Source organism: Pundamilia nyererei, unplaced genomic scaffold (assembly GCF_000239375.1).
Source record: "Pundamilia nyererei isolate P.nyererei 1_Seehausen unplaced genomic scaffold, PunNye1.0 scaffold00103, whole genome shotgun sequence".
NCBI classification, from domain to species: domain Eukaryota; kingdom Metazoa; phylum Chordata; class Actinopteri; order Cichliformes; family Cichlidae; genus Pundamilia; species Pundamilia nyererei.
In genome coordinates this window covers 305,551-320,729 of record NW_005187504.1, presented here as the reverse complement: position 1 = coordinate 320,729, position 15,179 = coordinate 305,551, and the positions used below count along the sequence as shown (strand labels likewise).

At 38.9% G+C, this 15,179-nt stretch overlaps 1 protein-coding gene across 1 annotated transcript in view; it reads right to left on the bottom strand.

Annotated features, from left to right (window-relative positions):
- Positions 1-15,179, bottom strand: part of LOC102205351 (receptor-type tyrosine-protein phosphatase N2-like) — a 214,455-nt gene that overhangs the window by 88,060 nt on the left and 111,216 nt on the right. The window contains exon 12 of the mRNA XM_005740735.2: positions 12,961-13,025. Coding sequence (XP_005740792.1) covers positions 12,961-13,025 — 65 coding nt within the window. The remainder of the gene's footprint in view (positions 1-12,960; positions 13,026-15,179) is intronic.

The window sequence follows — 15,179 nt, the reverse complement described above, 5'->3', positions numbered from 1 at the left end:
ATTTTTGCACATGTCGAGGAGCGTGTCAGGCTACATTTCACTGTGTGTTATACTTGTATAACTATGCATGTGACAAATAAAGAACCTTGAACCTTGAACTTGGGGCAGGAAATTACAAATACATTTAAGCTTATTTTTGAACTTACAAATTATATTATGAACTTAAATACAGTTTCTCCAGTAGGAAGCTTTGGTTTTAAAAAAAGTTAACCTTGAATTGGGAAGACGTAACTTATTACTTCTATGTATTGATGACGTTAGAAAAAGCCATGGAGAGTTTATGAATCAACTGATTGATAAAAAAAAAAAGACCTGAATCCTTTTGATACTATTCAAAGGAACAGTGAGAACAGTGGCTTGAGTTTGGATAATGTTGTCGATTCTTGTCATTGATATTTTTCATTTTCCACCTTAATACATGTTTTTTTAATTTTATTGTAGATTTTAATGGACTGCACTATGACAATTATATTACAATGCTAAGAAAACAGAAATGACAAATTTTACAGCCACACTTCAATTTCAACTGCTCCTCAAAATGTTTCCATAGATACAGTACGACTAGTTTTATGTTTCTGTGAAACACTAAACTGCTTGTATACCTGCTGCTGACAACAAAAGCTTCACCATCATTCACTGACGAATGGCAAAGCAGACAAGGCAAACAGTATGATATCGTCAGTGACCTTTGCATCCAGGTGGATCCCAGCAGGCTTTGCTTAAGTTTAAATCACTTCCAGTACTGCAGGCATGTGACCCATGATGGCATATAGATTTCTTTTCTACTGCTGCTTTCAATTTGATTGGAGCATCAGCTTAACTGTTAAAACATAAATGTAATAAAATAAAAAAAACAGTCACATCTCACTTGGCTGCATTTTGTTTGATTTCAGCCCATGCCACGTGTGCCAACTGCTAAATACCTAAAATCTACATGTAAAATTGTGTTAAATATTAACTCATCCAGCACGTCTGTCTAAATAAGGGATTTGTGAAAACTTTTGGAGGAGTAGCAAGGTCCATGAAGTTTGATTGAAGGATGACAGTAAGGAAAAATAAAATGTGTGTATTTATAAGGTGCCACAAAGACTTGAATAGAATGTCAATGATATATTATTTTCCATGAAAAAATTGGATTTTCAATTTAGCAGCCGGCACAGTTTGAATGAACCATTGTAAAAGGTGAAGGAATGTCTCCCACTGTCTGACGTTCACCTTCACCTGTTCCACCTCAACAAAGACTGTGCCTCTCAATGAGAATATGCACCTTTGTGAGTGTTCAGTGAACTTGCCTGACAAGCATGTATGCACATATGAGTAGCATCTATAGGAACAGATGGTCAGCCTCGAAGGACAAAGCCTTACAACTGAAATACATTATATATGTACACAATAGTTCATCCCTTTAGTTGAACTTTTGTACAGGTTTGATAACATTAGGAGCTAAAATAAGTTCATTTTTCCCTTCAATCACTAATCAAGGAATTGATGTCAAATTGTGTCTCGTGGGTAGGAAGAATGAGATGATATTTTAATGTAATTTTGTAATCGCTTAATTTGTGAATGTTCAGATATTCACAAATTTTGTGTTTACTAAATTGCAACACAAAAAAGTTAGAACATAGAAATTAAACAGTGATTGGCTCTTTCCAAGCATTTAGCTGCCAGTTTTAATTATGACATAGCTGACTGATGGCATCCTGGTTAATTATATTATAAACTGGAGAGGTGAGAAATACAATTATCTTAACAAACATTATTCCAGTGACAATCAACTAAGCTGAATGAGCAAATAAAATTGTTCAGGTTAGTTTAGCCTCACACAGATATTTGGCTTCCACAACTGACTACGATGCAGAAACATAATTAATTTGAATTAATTTAAAAACATTTTAAAATTTTCTGTTTTTGTTTTTTGACATCAAATTTCTGGTAACGGTGTGGCAGCTTGTGATGCTACACTGACACTTTGTTCACATTACTTCCTGTGGACTAGTGGATTACTGGATGATGCTGCAGATGCTATGTCACAAACACATCCACAAACCAAAGAGGATACTCTCCTGTCCTTAATGCCAAATAAACAAAGACTTAAAAATATATAATCATGTTATTTACTGATTTTAGAATGTATAATTTTAATATCCTTTTATTTTGGTAATTAATGTGGAACAAAATGTTTAAAAAATGGCTATCACAAGCTTAACAAGCACTGATTGATGCTCCTTAAATTGCATGATTGTGTAATAAACAGTCGAGTGTCTGAAATACAGAATCATAAATACAGAAAGGGAGCAAGTCTTCACATTTTAGTGTCTGGAAACGCCTAATGACACTGAGCTCTCTTTGCAAACAGAGATTGTATATTCTTCTGCAGGTTTGCATTGTGATTTGCATGCAATTATGTACATATAGATTCACTCTGCATTCCCAGAGCCAGCACTGTGCACACCGCCTGCACACACACCCACTCCACAGCTGTATAAACAGATCAGTCCACCATCACACATTAGCTCTGTCAGCTGTAGGACTGCAGCATACATCAGACAGGCCTCTGATGCATTCTGCTAACCCCATGGAGGGAGGAAGATATTTGAGGGAGCTTGTAATGGTTGTTGTGGTGGGTGGGGGTAATTACGGTTGAGCCTCCGGGTCCTGACAGACCTCTCTGTGCCCACCTGGGGAGCACTGTGCCTGCTGTCTGTGAGCCTGCCTGTCAGTGTCCGGTACACTCTGCAGACGAGCAACCACCCTCCCAGCTAACAGAAACCTTTAGCAGCAGATGCTACGCAGTGTGTGGTGCCGCTGTTGCTACCGGCAGAACAAGGGATTTGGGGAAGGCAGATGTTCAGAGGAAGAAGAGCACCACGTCAACACATAAACAACCAACAAGATTACAGAGACACTTCTGTAGCATTGCATATGTGCATTTTCTATCTTCTTCTGCAGTTCTTTCTTTGCTAGTAAACACATGCATGTTATTATTCTGTTAGCAGTAATTGTTTATTTTGTTGTTTTTTTGTACTTCAATCCAAATCCAATTCCCTCCTTTAATTTCCCCACCAGTAGCTCCGGGGTTGGATAAATGAAGGTATATGATGTTTGCCCATGTCTCCATGCGCTTACAAGAGCTTCGGCAAACAGCTGCAGCTAGACTTAACAACTCTCTGCTGCTAAACTATTTCATTTGAAGTCAAGACTCAGTGTCTAAAAGAATAACCATAATTCTCGTCTTTTTTATGCATTCCAAACTGCCTTACATCCAACAACGTTATGTTGTCTGTGTTGTTTGTCATTAGAATTGCACTAAAAAGGGGCTGTTGGAGAGGTGGAGCATGGATAAAAGAAGTTTGATCTTCCACCACTGCAGAACCACCAGTGCACCTTAAACATTTTAATCCATATCATTATTTTTGACAAAATCATATTCTTCTAAATCAAGTTGGGTTAAAGAGCCCCTAATGTCATCCAGTTCCACGTCATGTGAATTTCTGCCATACTGGATCTAATGAAAGTGCTATGACTGCGAAGCAGGGTGAGAGATTGAAAGCTGATTGACCAAAACCAAACCTGATGTCAGGACCACATTTGTAGAATGCAAAGTATAGGACAGGCTCATAGGTTACCATACATTTTCAATAATAATGTGTTTATCTCTGAAAAACGTTTTTATGGGATCTCATTGGCCTGAACTCTCTGACTGTCCATCGTTATGATATTTAGATGGTGAATTTAGAGTGACATCACTCAGATAAGGCATCTTTGGATCTGCACTTAAATTAAAAAAATACAGTTAGTCTCAACTGAATTTGGCTTTGCAGCATGAAGTACACTGGGTGTGTATATGGGGATGAAAAGTTTCAGGCTGGGAGACTGAACACAAGTTGAACAGTTAAACTTTCTTTGCTTTAATCCTTTCCAACCAGAGACGGGGTTTTGCCTTGTTTGGTCAGCATCTGTGTGAACTCTGTGACTTCAAGTTAAACGTGGAGCATCTCATTTTCAATTCCTTTGTGTGTAAAACATAGTTGATATTACACATGGGAGAAGATGCTTTGGAGTTCAATATTAGAGATACTTGTGTTAATATAAAGTGGTTAGTAAGTAAATGACTACATATTTCATGCCAACACGGCTACAGCATGTAGACATTCTGCAAAGCTGTGCAAAGGCCCTGCGAAGGACTGACGCACAATCATGTTGGCTCTGAAAGTATTTCTGTTGAATTGAGGCTTTGCAGATTACATTTGTTGAAAATCACTGTAAAAATAACTTTCTTACTACTACAATTAGAACAATCTGTTAGCAACCAAAGTAATCTGTTTGAAGTAATTGAAGTAATCTGTTATATTGACTATACTGTATATTCCAAATACTGTATTACTTTTATGTTATCACTCCTTTGAAATTAGCTTCTGCATGTTTGCTATTATGTCCAGGGGATGTAAAGCATGCAGGACTAAGAGCCACATGTTGGTGTTTTGTAGCATGAGCTCCATTCTCCTTGTTCGGCCCTCTCTAGATTCACGATACTGTAATTGTGTCTACTTGGTTTGGCTACGTAAAAAGAAAATAATGGATATGCAATCTATGTACAGAAGGAGTGGAGCTCAACATGGAAGATGCTGTGAGTGGGTCGAATGCTGATTGGTTGAAAATAGGATCAGAACAGGGAGGGAGTGACAGCGAAGTTCCCCGTGTAGAGGGAGAACATCTTTGGTTTCTTTGGTTGATTGAAAGAGTAACAACACTAAAGGAAGAGTAGGCTGCGCACTGGTTGTTTGTGACAACTGGTGACATTGAACGGCTACAGCATGTAGACATTCTGCAAAGCTGTGCAAAGGCCCTGCGAAGGACTGACGCACAATCATGTTGGCTCATTTTTAGAGCTGTGCTTAGCACGCAGGCTCATCTTTCAAGTATAATGTAGAATTGCTTAGCAGCTGTCAGGCATCAGCTTACTTATCAGCCACTATCAGCTTGTGAGAATTGCACAAACAATGTGTTATGTTACTCATTCCAACAAAAAAGTACTCTAGCACAATACTTTTTAATGCACCATACACAACATTGCATTTAAGCTAATGAACTGTTTATATGATTGTTGTTAAAGTTTGATTGTTGTATATAGTTGCATTAAAAATAAGCACAGAGGCATTCTGATCTTCCTCTGCATTTGCAGACACTGAATTGTTTATGTTAACGAGTGACTCGACAACAACACCAGTTACCAATAATCATGCCTAGATACTGCTGGCTAATCGGGCAGGAGACGTAGTTAATGAGAAGGGCCATTTCACAGTATCAGATCATTTGCTCAATGATGTGTATAGACAACAGTGATGCAGTGTGTCCAGTCCAAATTACAGCCCACTATTAAGGACATTAGACTGAGCCCACAGGTGCATAATACCATGCTTGATGCTAGTGTCATTACCCGCCTTGTTTGATTGAGCGCAGCCTCTTGGGCATGCATTTTTGCCCAAGAGAAAGATCCAGACCGTCGAGGTGCATTGAAATTCTGGGCTTTTATTTTCATATACCACTTTTTGTGGATGACCTCAGCTGTACCTAACAGCCCATTTAGCACCTGGGGAAAATAGGAAGGGGGGCGTGAACATTGTATGCCAGCTGTCTGTTGTGCCATGCTGTTTGCCAGAAAGCCCAGCGGGTGTCCGCCAGCGACCTGTAAGCAGACTGCCGGTCTGCTGAAGTGTAGCTCGCAGTCTGAACAACGCACGCAGTACGTGCAGAGCAGAATCCAGACGAGGTGTGAGACGGGGCTGGCTAAACATGGAAATGCTAAGCTGCAGCGACACGCTCGGGCAGTGAAGAAAACAGAATGCTTAAAAGGAGAATGCTCAACTTTTTCTGCATCAAAATTATACATGATATTGATGTCAAATAAAACCAGTAGGGCCACAGCTGTAGAGAGTTTACAAAGGAATCTACTAAGATTTGGAAGAAAATTAAAAAAAAAACCCCCAAAAAACATAATGTAGAAACTCTGATGTCATATGCACACTAATGAAGCAACAGGTTATCAAAGTAATGCTTTTTTTTTTTTTTAAATTAGATTTCACTTTCCTACAAGTGCTATGAGGTTATATCTTCTGGGACTATTGGTCTAGACTAGTTTAATAATAGATGGAGTTATATAGTTATATAGCATTGATCACTGTATTTTGGCAGCTTATTTCTATTTCAGTTGTGTCTAATTTGAATGATACAATTAGCCATTACCAAAATTAGCAAAAAGAAAAGGCTGAGGCTGTCCAAAGAGGGAAAAAGCAGCTTTTTTGACCTTTCCAGTTACACCTGCCACATTTCACATGCAGCAGGAAACACATGATTTTAACATCGTGGAGTCAGTCTGATAAACTTTAGCTTGTAAATGCCGTGTGTGTCAGACAGTGTTTTCTGACTATATGTGTAATTCCAGTAACAGCTAGCTTCAACTGTGTGCATATCAGACAAATTAATGTGCAACTTCAAGCTGTCTAAATAGCTGTTTCCGTCGTGTTGTAAATGTCCATTCAAGCTCACTACAGCAGTGCCACAATACTTAATAAGAGACTGAAAAGATGTGATATTCAAGAAGAGAAGTTTTTGTGTAGCTGCAATCACAGTGGGACCTTGTACAATATCTTTTTCTGGTGCAGAATCTTGGCAATTACAGCCACATCTTAAACCAGAAAACACTCAGAAAGCTCACACCGTTAACAAGGTGACAAAAATTCTCTAAATTAAATTAATTAAAGAATAAGCATAAATATGTGTTCTATATTATTTAATGCGAGCAGGAGTAGTTTACGACAAAATGATGGAAAATATTCCAGAAATATATTCTTTTATAAAAAAGAAAGAATAAATCTTGAAAAATCTTTAAAATATTACTCTTCTGTAGTCGAAGCAACAAATCTGCCCTTTTCTTTAGTAAGCAAACTGTCTCCTGTAACCAGGTAGGCCACACAATCTGACAGACACCTGGGTTACATCTCAGCATGCATCTGGCCCTCAGGGCTCGTGTGGCGAGCTGTCATTACCATATCAAAGACGCGCCGCGTCACGGCCGCAGAGAAAAAGAAGAGCCAGCACTTCAACAGCCTCTTGATTCAATTTTTCACATGGAGCTATTTGAATATCTATGGCAGGCGATGCAGATGGATGCATGAGTGCATGCCCAAAACACACACACACACGCACACACGCACACGCACACACACACAGATAGAAATATAAGAACTCAGGTGTATTTTCATACACATGCAGGTCCATCCTGGGTGCATATATGTACACAGCTCACATGCATGGCAGTGGTTTGATTTTTAATCATTTATTTTCTACCTTGTGATAAAAATTGCAGGTGCAATGGGATGCATCGGCCAACAGACAACCTTGATCCAATATGTGTGTCTCTTTGCTTCATGAATATTCTCATTCAAATCCAGCTCTCTATTCAGGCACCTGGGCAGGCTGCAGACAACAATACTGTGTCATTACGAGTGATGCTATCACTCTGCTCACCGAGACCGCAGACAGGAATGTATTCTCAGTGAAATCATTATGAAAGCTGCTTGTTGTGACTCACTGGTATAGAGCAAGACAACAAACAACACTTCAGGATCAGAAATTCTTTTCATCACCATCTCAGGGATGAGAACGAATCCCAAAATCCAGATTTTCTGTTGTGAACGTGGATTATAAGGAAATTACATTCCACCTCTATGTAATTATAATAATGTATAGTGCAAACTGGACTAAGCCTTTTTACAAATGTTACATCAAAAACACTTGTATTTAATGAAGAGCTTTGAGCCTAGATGTCAAATTTTGTTTTATTCTGCCACTGTAATAAAATATCTCAAACCTGATTTGTCTAACTGATATATATGTGAAAACGAGAGCTTGCTCTTCTTTGCTTGCCTTGTTTAAATAAAGGTAATACACAAATGTCTGTAAAAAGGAAGGTGGCATCCATTCAACACTATTAGGCAATTAATTTTTATCTAACTCTTTCCTGCCTCATACTAGTACACTTCATGTGGGGTTATCAAATAGGCAGTTCAGTTGACAAAAAGTCGTTATGTGTTTTCGAAAAACAGCTGGAATAAGCATTTGTTCCCAGTCTGTCACCTCTATTGTTGAAATTTGATTAAGCTCAGTCAACTAAACAACTACTTTCGTGAGGCTGTTAAAGGGTGTGTAGGGGTCAAGTGACAAAGAGAGAAATCCACCGACTGCTTCTTTCTAGCATCGCTAAGTATGCTATTTTTAAAAAAGCAATTAGCCATACCGCAGAAGCTCAGAAGCGCTGGCGCTACCTTGGCAACCAGTGTCTGTCACATGACCCTTGTCTTGCACATTCAAGTGCTCACTCAAGAGTCTCCCAGAGCAATGCTGTTCAAAAACTCTGACTTAGGTAATGATTACATTCCTTAATAAGGATCCAGACAGGGTTTCCAGAAACATAATGCAATGTGACAATTATATGTCGTGTTAACCGCAAGTGTTTAAGTTTATGTATCACTGTGGAAGGGAAAACAGAAATGAGCTAACATGTTTTCACTTTTAATCATCAATGCAGCTCAAAATTTAAATACTGGGATCATAAAATGATCTCATAAAAATATCTCATTCCTCAAAGTTGTATTAAATCAGCCGTTTTGTGGCAAATGGCATTTTGGCATTCTGGTAAAAGGGAGTGTTTGCTCCCGCCCTGTATTTTAAATAGCAATTACATTGAATTGTGATGGAAAAAGCCATCCACTCCCATTGTTTCTTATTTTTAAATTTTTTTGTGTCATTAGATTTCCCTCCTCTATTTGTGAAAAAGCTCTTTCAAACAGATTGGAAGTGCCTTTATTTGCAGTGAAAAAGTGAGCTGGATGGGGTAGCGTGCGAATATTGCCACTACAGGACAATGGTTGCTGCCGCAGCAACCTTATCTTCCACCTTCTTCCCTCCCAACAAACATGCATTCACTTAATTGGACACAAGTCTCAGTGTGGAGAAATCTGTGCCATGTTCTCCGTGGCCTTGGTGATTGAATGATTTCCAATCCTGAAGCTACGTAAATTAACGGCAGTCAGAGTGAGAGATAATGAAGGGTACTGCAGGGGCAAAGTATAATTTAATGTCATTGGAGGATGCACTCTCTATTAGGTTAGAGTCTATTATTTTGCTTCCTCATGCGTGCACACCTACCACTCCAGCGACAATAATCAGCATAAAGAAGAATTATCACCTTTCTGATAGTGCCAAAAATAACAAAACCTGAGATTTTGTTAAAGCTGAGAACCTCTAAGATTTACACACGGATAATATAAAATAATCTTAATGCCATTCATTTATGGTGTGGGACAAGATTAAATTCTGAAATGGCCAAAGGGGGCACTTTAAGAAACCACACTGGCCCAGTGTCATATTATAACCTGCAGGGTTTGCATTGTGGGCATTTTTTGTGCCTAAATTAAACCGCGCTGCAAATAAAAGGGTAACAGATTAGCGAATGAAAACAAAGCAAAAGACAAAGCTCTCAAACAGGACGCAAACCATGGCCTAGCTCACAAACATTATCCCTCCGATCTCCAGTGCAGACTTCACTGCTCTTCAAAAGAAGACCATTATGTCTCGAGGCTCAACGTTGCTGTGGCCAGTGAATCACAGCAACAATGCCAAGGGGCACTTGTGCGTATTCCGGAGCCGCCACCGTCTATGAGAGAACGGCAGTATTTGACTCCCTGGGATGAGAACACGGCGGTTATTTAATGAATCTCTCAAAATTAAAAGCGTCCTTGTACCCCCAACACCTTCGTCCCTTCTGATTTAGGATGAGCATTACTCGGGACTACAACCATTAAGATGACTTATGTTATGTCTCCTGACAAGAATCCACCATTTGCAGTCGTGAGTGTTATCTCACCTTTATACACAGAAGTCATGTATTTTCTTAACACCGCTACAAAAAGTCTGAAAGAGCAAGTCAGGGTTCAAAGCAGGTGTAAAATGTCCAACTTTAAAACAGGACATCCACAAATAAGACATTTATGCATCTCCGAATACCATTGCCACAAGATTTCTAACAAACCCTAACAAACAGATACCAAAGTTTATCCGGACCTTGAATACAGAAGAGTGACAGATTTTTAAAAATCCTCAAAATGTTTTCTTTTTACTTTCAAGAACTTACTCACATTCCTCCAACAGTGTTTCGCAGGATAAGTTTTAAATGAGAATTTTATGACGCTTCAGATGTCGTTCAGTTCATCCAAACAGCTTCAAGGCTTTAGAGCTCTTAATGGCAAACATGAAGCTGCTCGCCACAATGATGCGGACAAAGAAAGAGCAGGACTTAGGTCACAGTCCACAAATCAAAGGTGTTGAGCTTGCAAATTAGTGCTTTGATGGAATGATTTGTAATTTAAGTGAGCAAACGGCGAGATGGACGAAGGTCAAACAGAGATGAAGACAATCTCCTGCATTTTTTACTGTTAAAAAAAATGCAAGAGATTGTGCCCTCGAGTAAGGGTCAAATAAGTTGCTAAAAATCAGAACACATTGAGCTCACAGGATATTTTTTGTTTTCTATGATGTTTTCTTTCTAAATTGTACTAAAGCAGATGTTTCAAGAAGTCCTCAATTAGAATCTCATATGGGCTTTTAATTCCTCTGTTTAAGCAATCCCAAAATGAGCTGTAGGACTCTGTCCACTTTAAAAGACAGATGAGACAGGCACACATGGCATTCAATTAATTGGAGTCTCGTTTAGGGCTTTTTTTTCCTATTTACTCGAGTATACTTTTTGCTGTGTTTTTACTTGCTGTTCAAAACTGTTTCCTAGGGGTTAAAATTTCAAGCTTGCAAGTCGGTTTTCTTGGTTATCAATGTGCTGTCTTCCACATCATCTAAAGGATACCAATGCATTTTTTATGTACTTGTCCCCACAGCCACTAGTAGTTTTAAATGGTAACTACAGCGCATAATAACAGCTTTCATTCGGGGATATGTCAAGCAAATACATCAGATGCTTACTGAAGCTTCAATGGTGTCATGAATTAGAAAGACAACACATTTCAGAACTACTGTTGCAGTTCCTCTGAAACGTAGTAGCTCAGTGTAGTCGCAAATCATGAACGAGCCACAACGAACAGCAGGAGATGTGCTGATTCACTGTGAGACGGTTGAACTAGATATAAATGCTGCAGAACAGCAATGTGATGATTTTAAAGCACAGATATTTGGAGCACTGTTTTAGCTCAAGCACAACCGTGTTTAAGTTGGATTAAACAAGGTGTCCAAGAAAATCTCAAAGTAAAGGGATTTTTTGTGTGTAACAACAGACGTTTGGATTTTAGATATTGTGGAGATGATTCATTCAAATACCAGTTGTATACTCAGTTTTCTTCCAGTTATGGTTATGGGATGTCCTTCCAACATCTTCCATCTTCTAAATCCAGGCACAGCCTAAAATACACTCTTTTTTTTATCTTGTAACTTAATGAGAGCATTTTAAAATCCTTATATTTCCATTAAAGTTGACATACCGTTCCCGTGTAGTTCTCACTCATTTGCCACCTTAATACGCTAGAAATTCAGGTGCGTAAAGTTATACAACCCCACAATAATTTATGATCTATTTTAATGCTGGACTGTTTTGTCTTTATTGGTTTTATTGCATGCAATTTCTCCCATTACCTCTTCTGCTGCAACAATAAATTTTCATGTTATCTCCATTCCAAATATACACAGGCATCAATGTGAGAATGAGAATTCATCTCTCAAACCTGCAGGCCTGTTCAAGTCAAGTTTTCATGTCTGTGAGAAAACAAATAATCTCCTCTGCACTGTTGAGAGACTAACTTTTCTATTTTTTATTTTTAACCTGTCATCTGTGATGTAGTATGCTAATATTCTTATTTTACAGAGTATGATAAAACTATAATAAACACTGTATGGGGTGATGATGGATGCTGTGTTGCAGGTTGCGACTCGCCAGTTTTTGCTTTGCCTCTGTGTGGCAGGCTGAGCTGAAGGGGTTTTCTTTGCTTCTCTCCCTCTCTTTCTCTTACAACTGAGGTTCGATTGGCCATAATTGGCTGCTGTTTGCAGCTAGGTATCGATCACCTTGAAAGACTCTCCATGCCATCCCTCCCTTTTTCCAACCTCCCAACTCTTTCTGTCTTTCTCTCCCTCAGTCACTTACTATGCCCCCTTTTCCAACCATTTCTCCCTCAGACCTGCCACTTTGATAAGCATGGTGAATGGCGCGCCATCATCGGTACAGCCTAAGCCTTGAATCAATAGGGGAGCGCAGATGCTCAGCAGTCTATTTACTACAGAGATGGTGGAGAATAGCAATGCTAGGAGATGAAAGCCATGTAGGCGAGAGATGGAGACAGGTGGAAGAGATGAAGCAGCCATCACGCGCCAAGACCCCTCTTAGACCTTACTGTTGGTGCTGCATAGCTTTTTTGTTTGTTTGTTTGTGTGGGTTGTTTTTAATTGATTTACTCAAGTGGAGTTATAAAGAATGCAGTGCATCATTAGTGACAGTCAGTGAGGAAAGAGATGGAAAGTAAAGGAAGATTAATGAAATTCTGTTTTTCATGAAGTCGTTTCTGCGATGACTCAGCTGCTCTGAGAAGTGTCTACAGTTACTATCAAACACAAATATGAGGAATGTGAGTTACCAATTAGAATAAATGAGTTTCACATTTTCATACATTTTATGCATTTTTTTGCACTAATGCACGAGGTTTTGTGGTGAAAAGTGTTTGCATGCTACAGCCTGGAAAGACATTTTTAGAAATTTGAAGTTCAAACTTAGCAGCAGTAGGTAATGAGTGCACCTTCATACATTTCATTTGGGTTTGACACTCCTGTCACATTTTGCTTCACTAATCATGTGGACGTTTGATTAGCCTCAAATCAAAAATGAAAAGTAAAGTGTGTACTCACATCGGCAATCCCAGCCTCCAGGATGCTGACCTTGGCTTCCTTCTCTAAAGACACCTTCTTCTGGACTATGGTAAGGAAAGAACAGAGAGAAAAACCCCACAATGATTAATGAACTGAAAAATGCCCAACAGTATGTTTTTACAGAAAATAATAATGAATACTTTTCTAGCCCCCGGCAAAAACATCGTATATGAAAAAGTTTATAATGCTAAATCAGCAAAGCAATGTTCATTTTTTAAACATTTTTGTGACAATGGCAACGGAACAAAACTGCAATAACTTTCAAACGTAACAACAATGTCTATTGCATATTGTTCCTCCAAACAGGTAGTGTAGATTAACTTTAACATGTGATTAATCCTCAGTGTCCACAATAATGCATAATAGGCATCCATGTGTGTACAGTCATGACTATTAATCAATGCTACAAATTCTGCCAAACAAGCTATTAAACTCTGTGCTCAACTGGCTCACAAAAAATCAATGCTTCCTCCTTCCTCCTCCTTAACACATGACGTATAAGCAAAACCAGAACATGATTTATAGAAATGCCTTGAAAATGCAGCTTGGTTAATTTACACATGATTGATAAAGATCCTTTGTAGAAACTATGGAAGCATCGTTGCATTATGAAGCACAAAGACATCAGAGAGATATAGAGAGTTTGTAAGAACAGCGTTCGCAAACAATCCTTCTGATGTAGAGAAGAACAAAAGTCAGGTAGCCCTCCATCTACCACACTCCCCCTCTCTGAAACTTTACTAGCTCTATCCTCTTCAAAACCAAGTCTTTTTTGGACTTTTGGACTTCATATAATACCTACACTACTTTACCTGATCTAGTCTGACAAGGCCTGTAATTGGCTTAATGCTGCTGTCACGAGCTATATTTTCTAAAGTCTAAAAAGAGAGGCCAGAGGAGGCACGGGAGTCTAGTGCCCACTCAGACCACTTGAACTGCAATATGCCAAAAAGGTTCAATTGGATTTTATGTCCAGTAACAACAAAGGGTCCTTGATGGAGACACTGAAACCCCTACTGACCCCCTAATGTTTGCCAAGTAAAAAGCATTTAAAAAGAATAGAATAAAGTAGGCATAGAGTAAAGTTATGTATCAGTGGGTGGTTGTGGCTTGTGATGCCAAATATAAGTAAAAAAGAGCTATGCATACCAGTGAAACACGGCTAGCTGAACAGCTGGAACTGTTCTCCAGTGTTTTTTGTTTTCAGATTGATGTCGTCAATTTATTCAGCCATACCCATGACTGCTCTTTAAGGTTCACTGATTGCACACCATGAAATCTGACAACAGGACTGGTGTAAGAAGGGCCTCTTATGAGATCACAAAAACAATCCATGTCATCATTCACATTCTCAAATATAACAAGCTTATGCAGTAGCAAGCAGCCACTATAGGTGTTGTAAATTACAACGCGCACTTGGCGAGTGGTCGTGGCTGTTTAGTGGAATATATCCTATTATAAAGATTTGGTTAAAGTCCAATAGGAAGATCGTATCGCTCACATTTGCCTGGAATGGTAATTTTCTGCAGTTTCTTCTCATTGCAATATTTCTGAATTTACTTTGTTGCAACTATCCCATAAATTAAAGCAAGAGCATGGTCTACAACGAAATGTGGATTTTACCAGACAGGTCGTCATGGCGTTGGTGGTGAAATCACTGAGGTTATCGTGCAGGCCCTTCGCAGACACATTCATTTACCAAATTAACCCCGCTCCCACCCCCATCCCCCCCCAAAAAACCCCCAAAAAAACAAAAAAAGAAAACCTTCCACAGGGCTCAAGAATAAATTCTACCATTGCAGGTCCAAATGAGCTATTACTGTAGCATATCTTCACTTTATGAAATATGAATTTTTAACCCGACCTGCCGCCAGGCAAATATTAAAACAAATTTCCACACAAATAGAATTAAACCCTGCGCACAGCTCTCTTTTTTCATGAGCTTAAAGGGAAACAAATGGAGGTCTACAATTAAAATTCAGCAGAGCACATATTAAAGCCAGAACAGAAACGATATGAAAAAAAAGAAAGGATACGTAATTGCATTCACTTCGCTTTGCATCTGAATACACCGGTGAGGTGAAAGAAAGCGAGTCTTCTTTGTTGACACACCAGGCAGATGAAGGATATGCAAATAGAGCCCCAGTTCTGCCACAGTCCAAATTCACCAGTGGCTTTAATAATTAGTCTTTCAATTC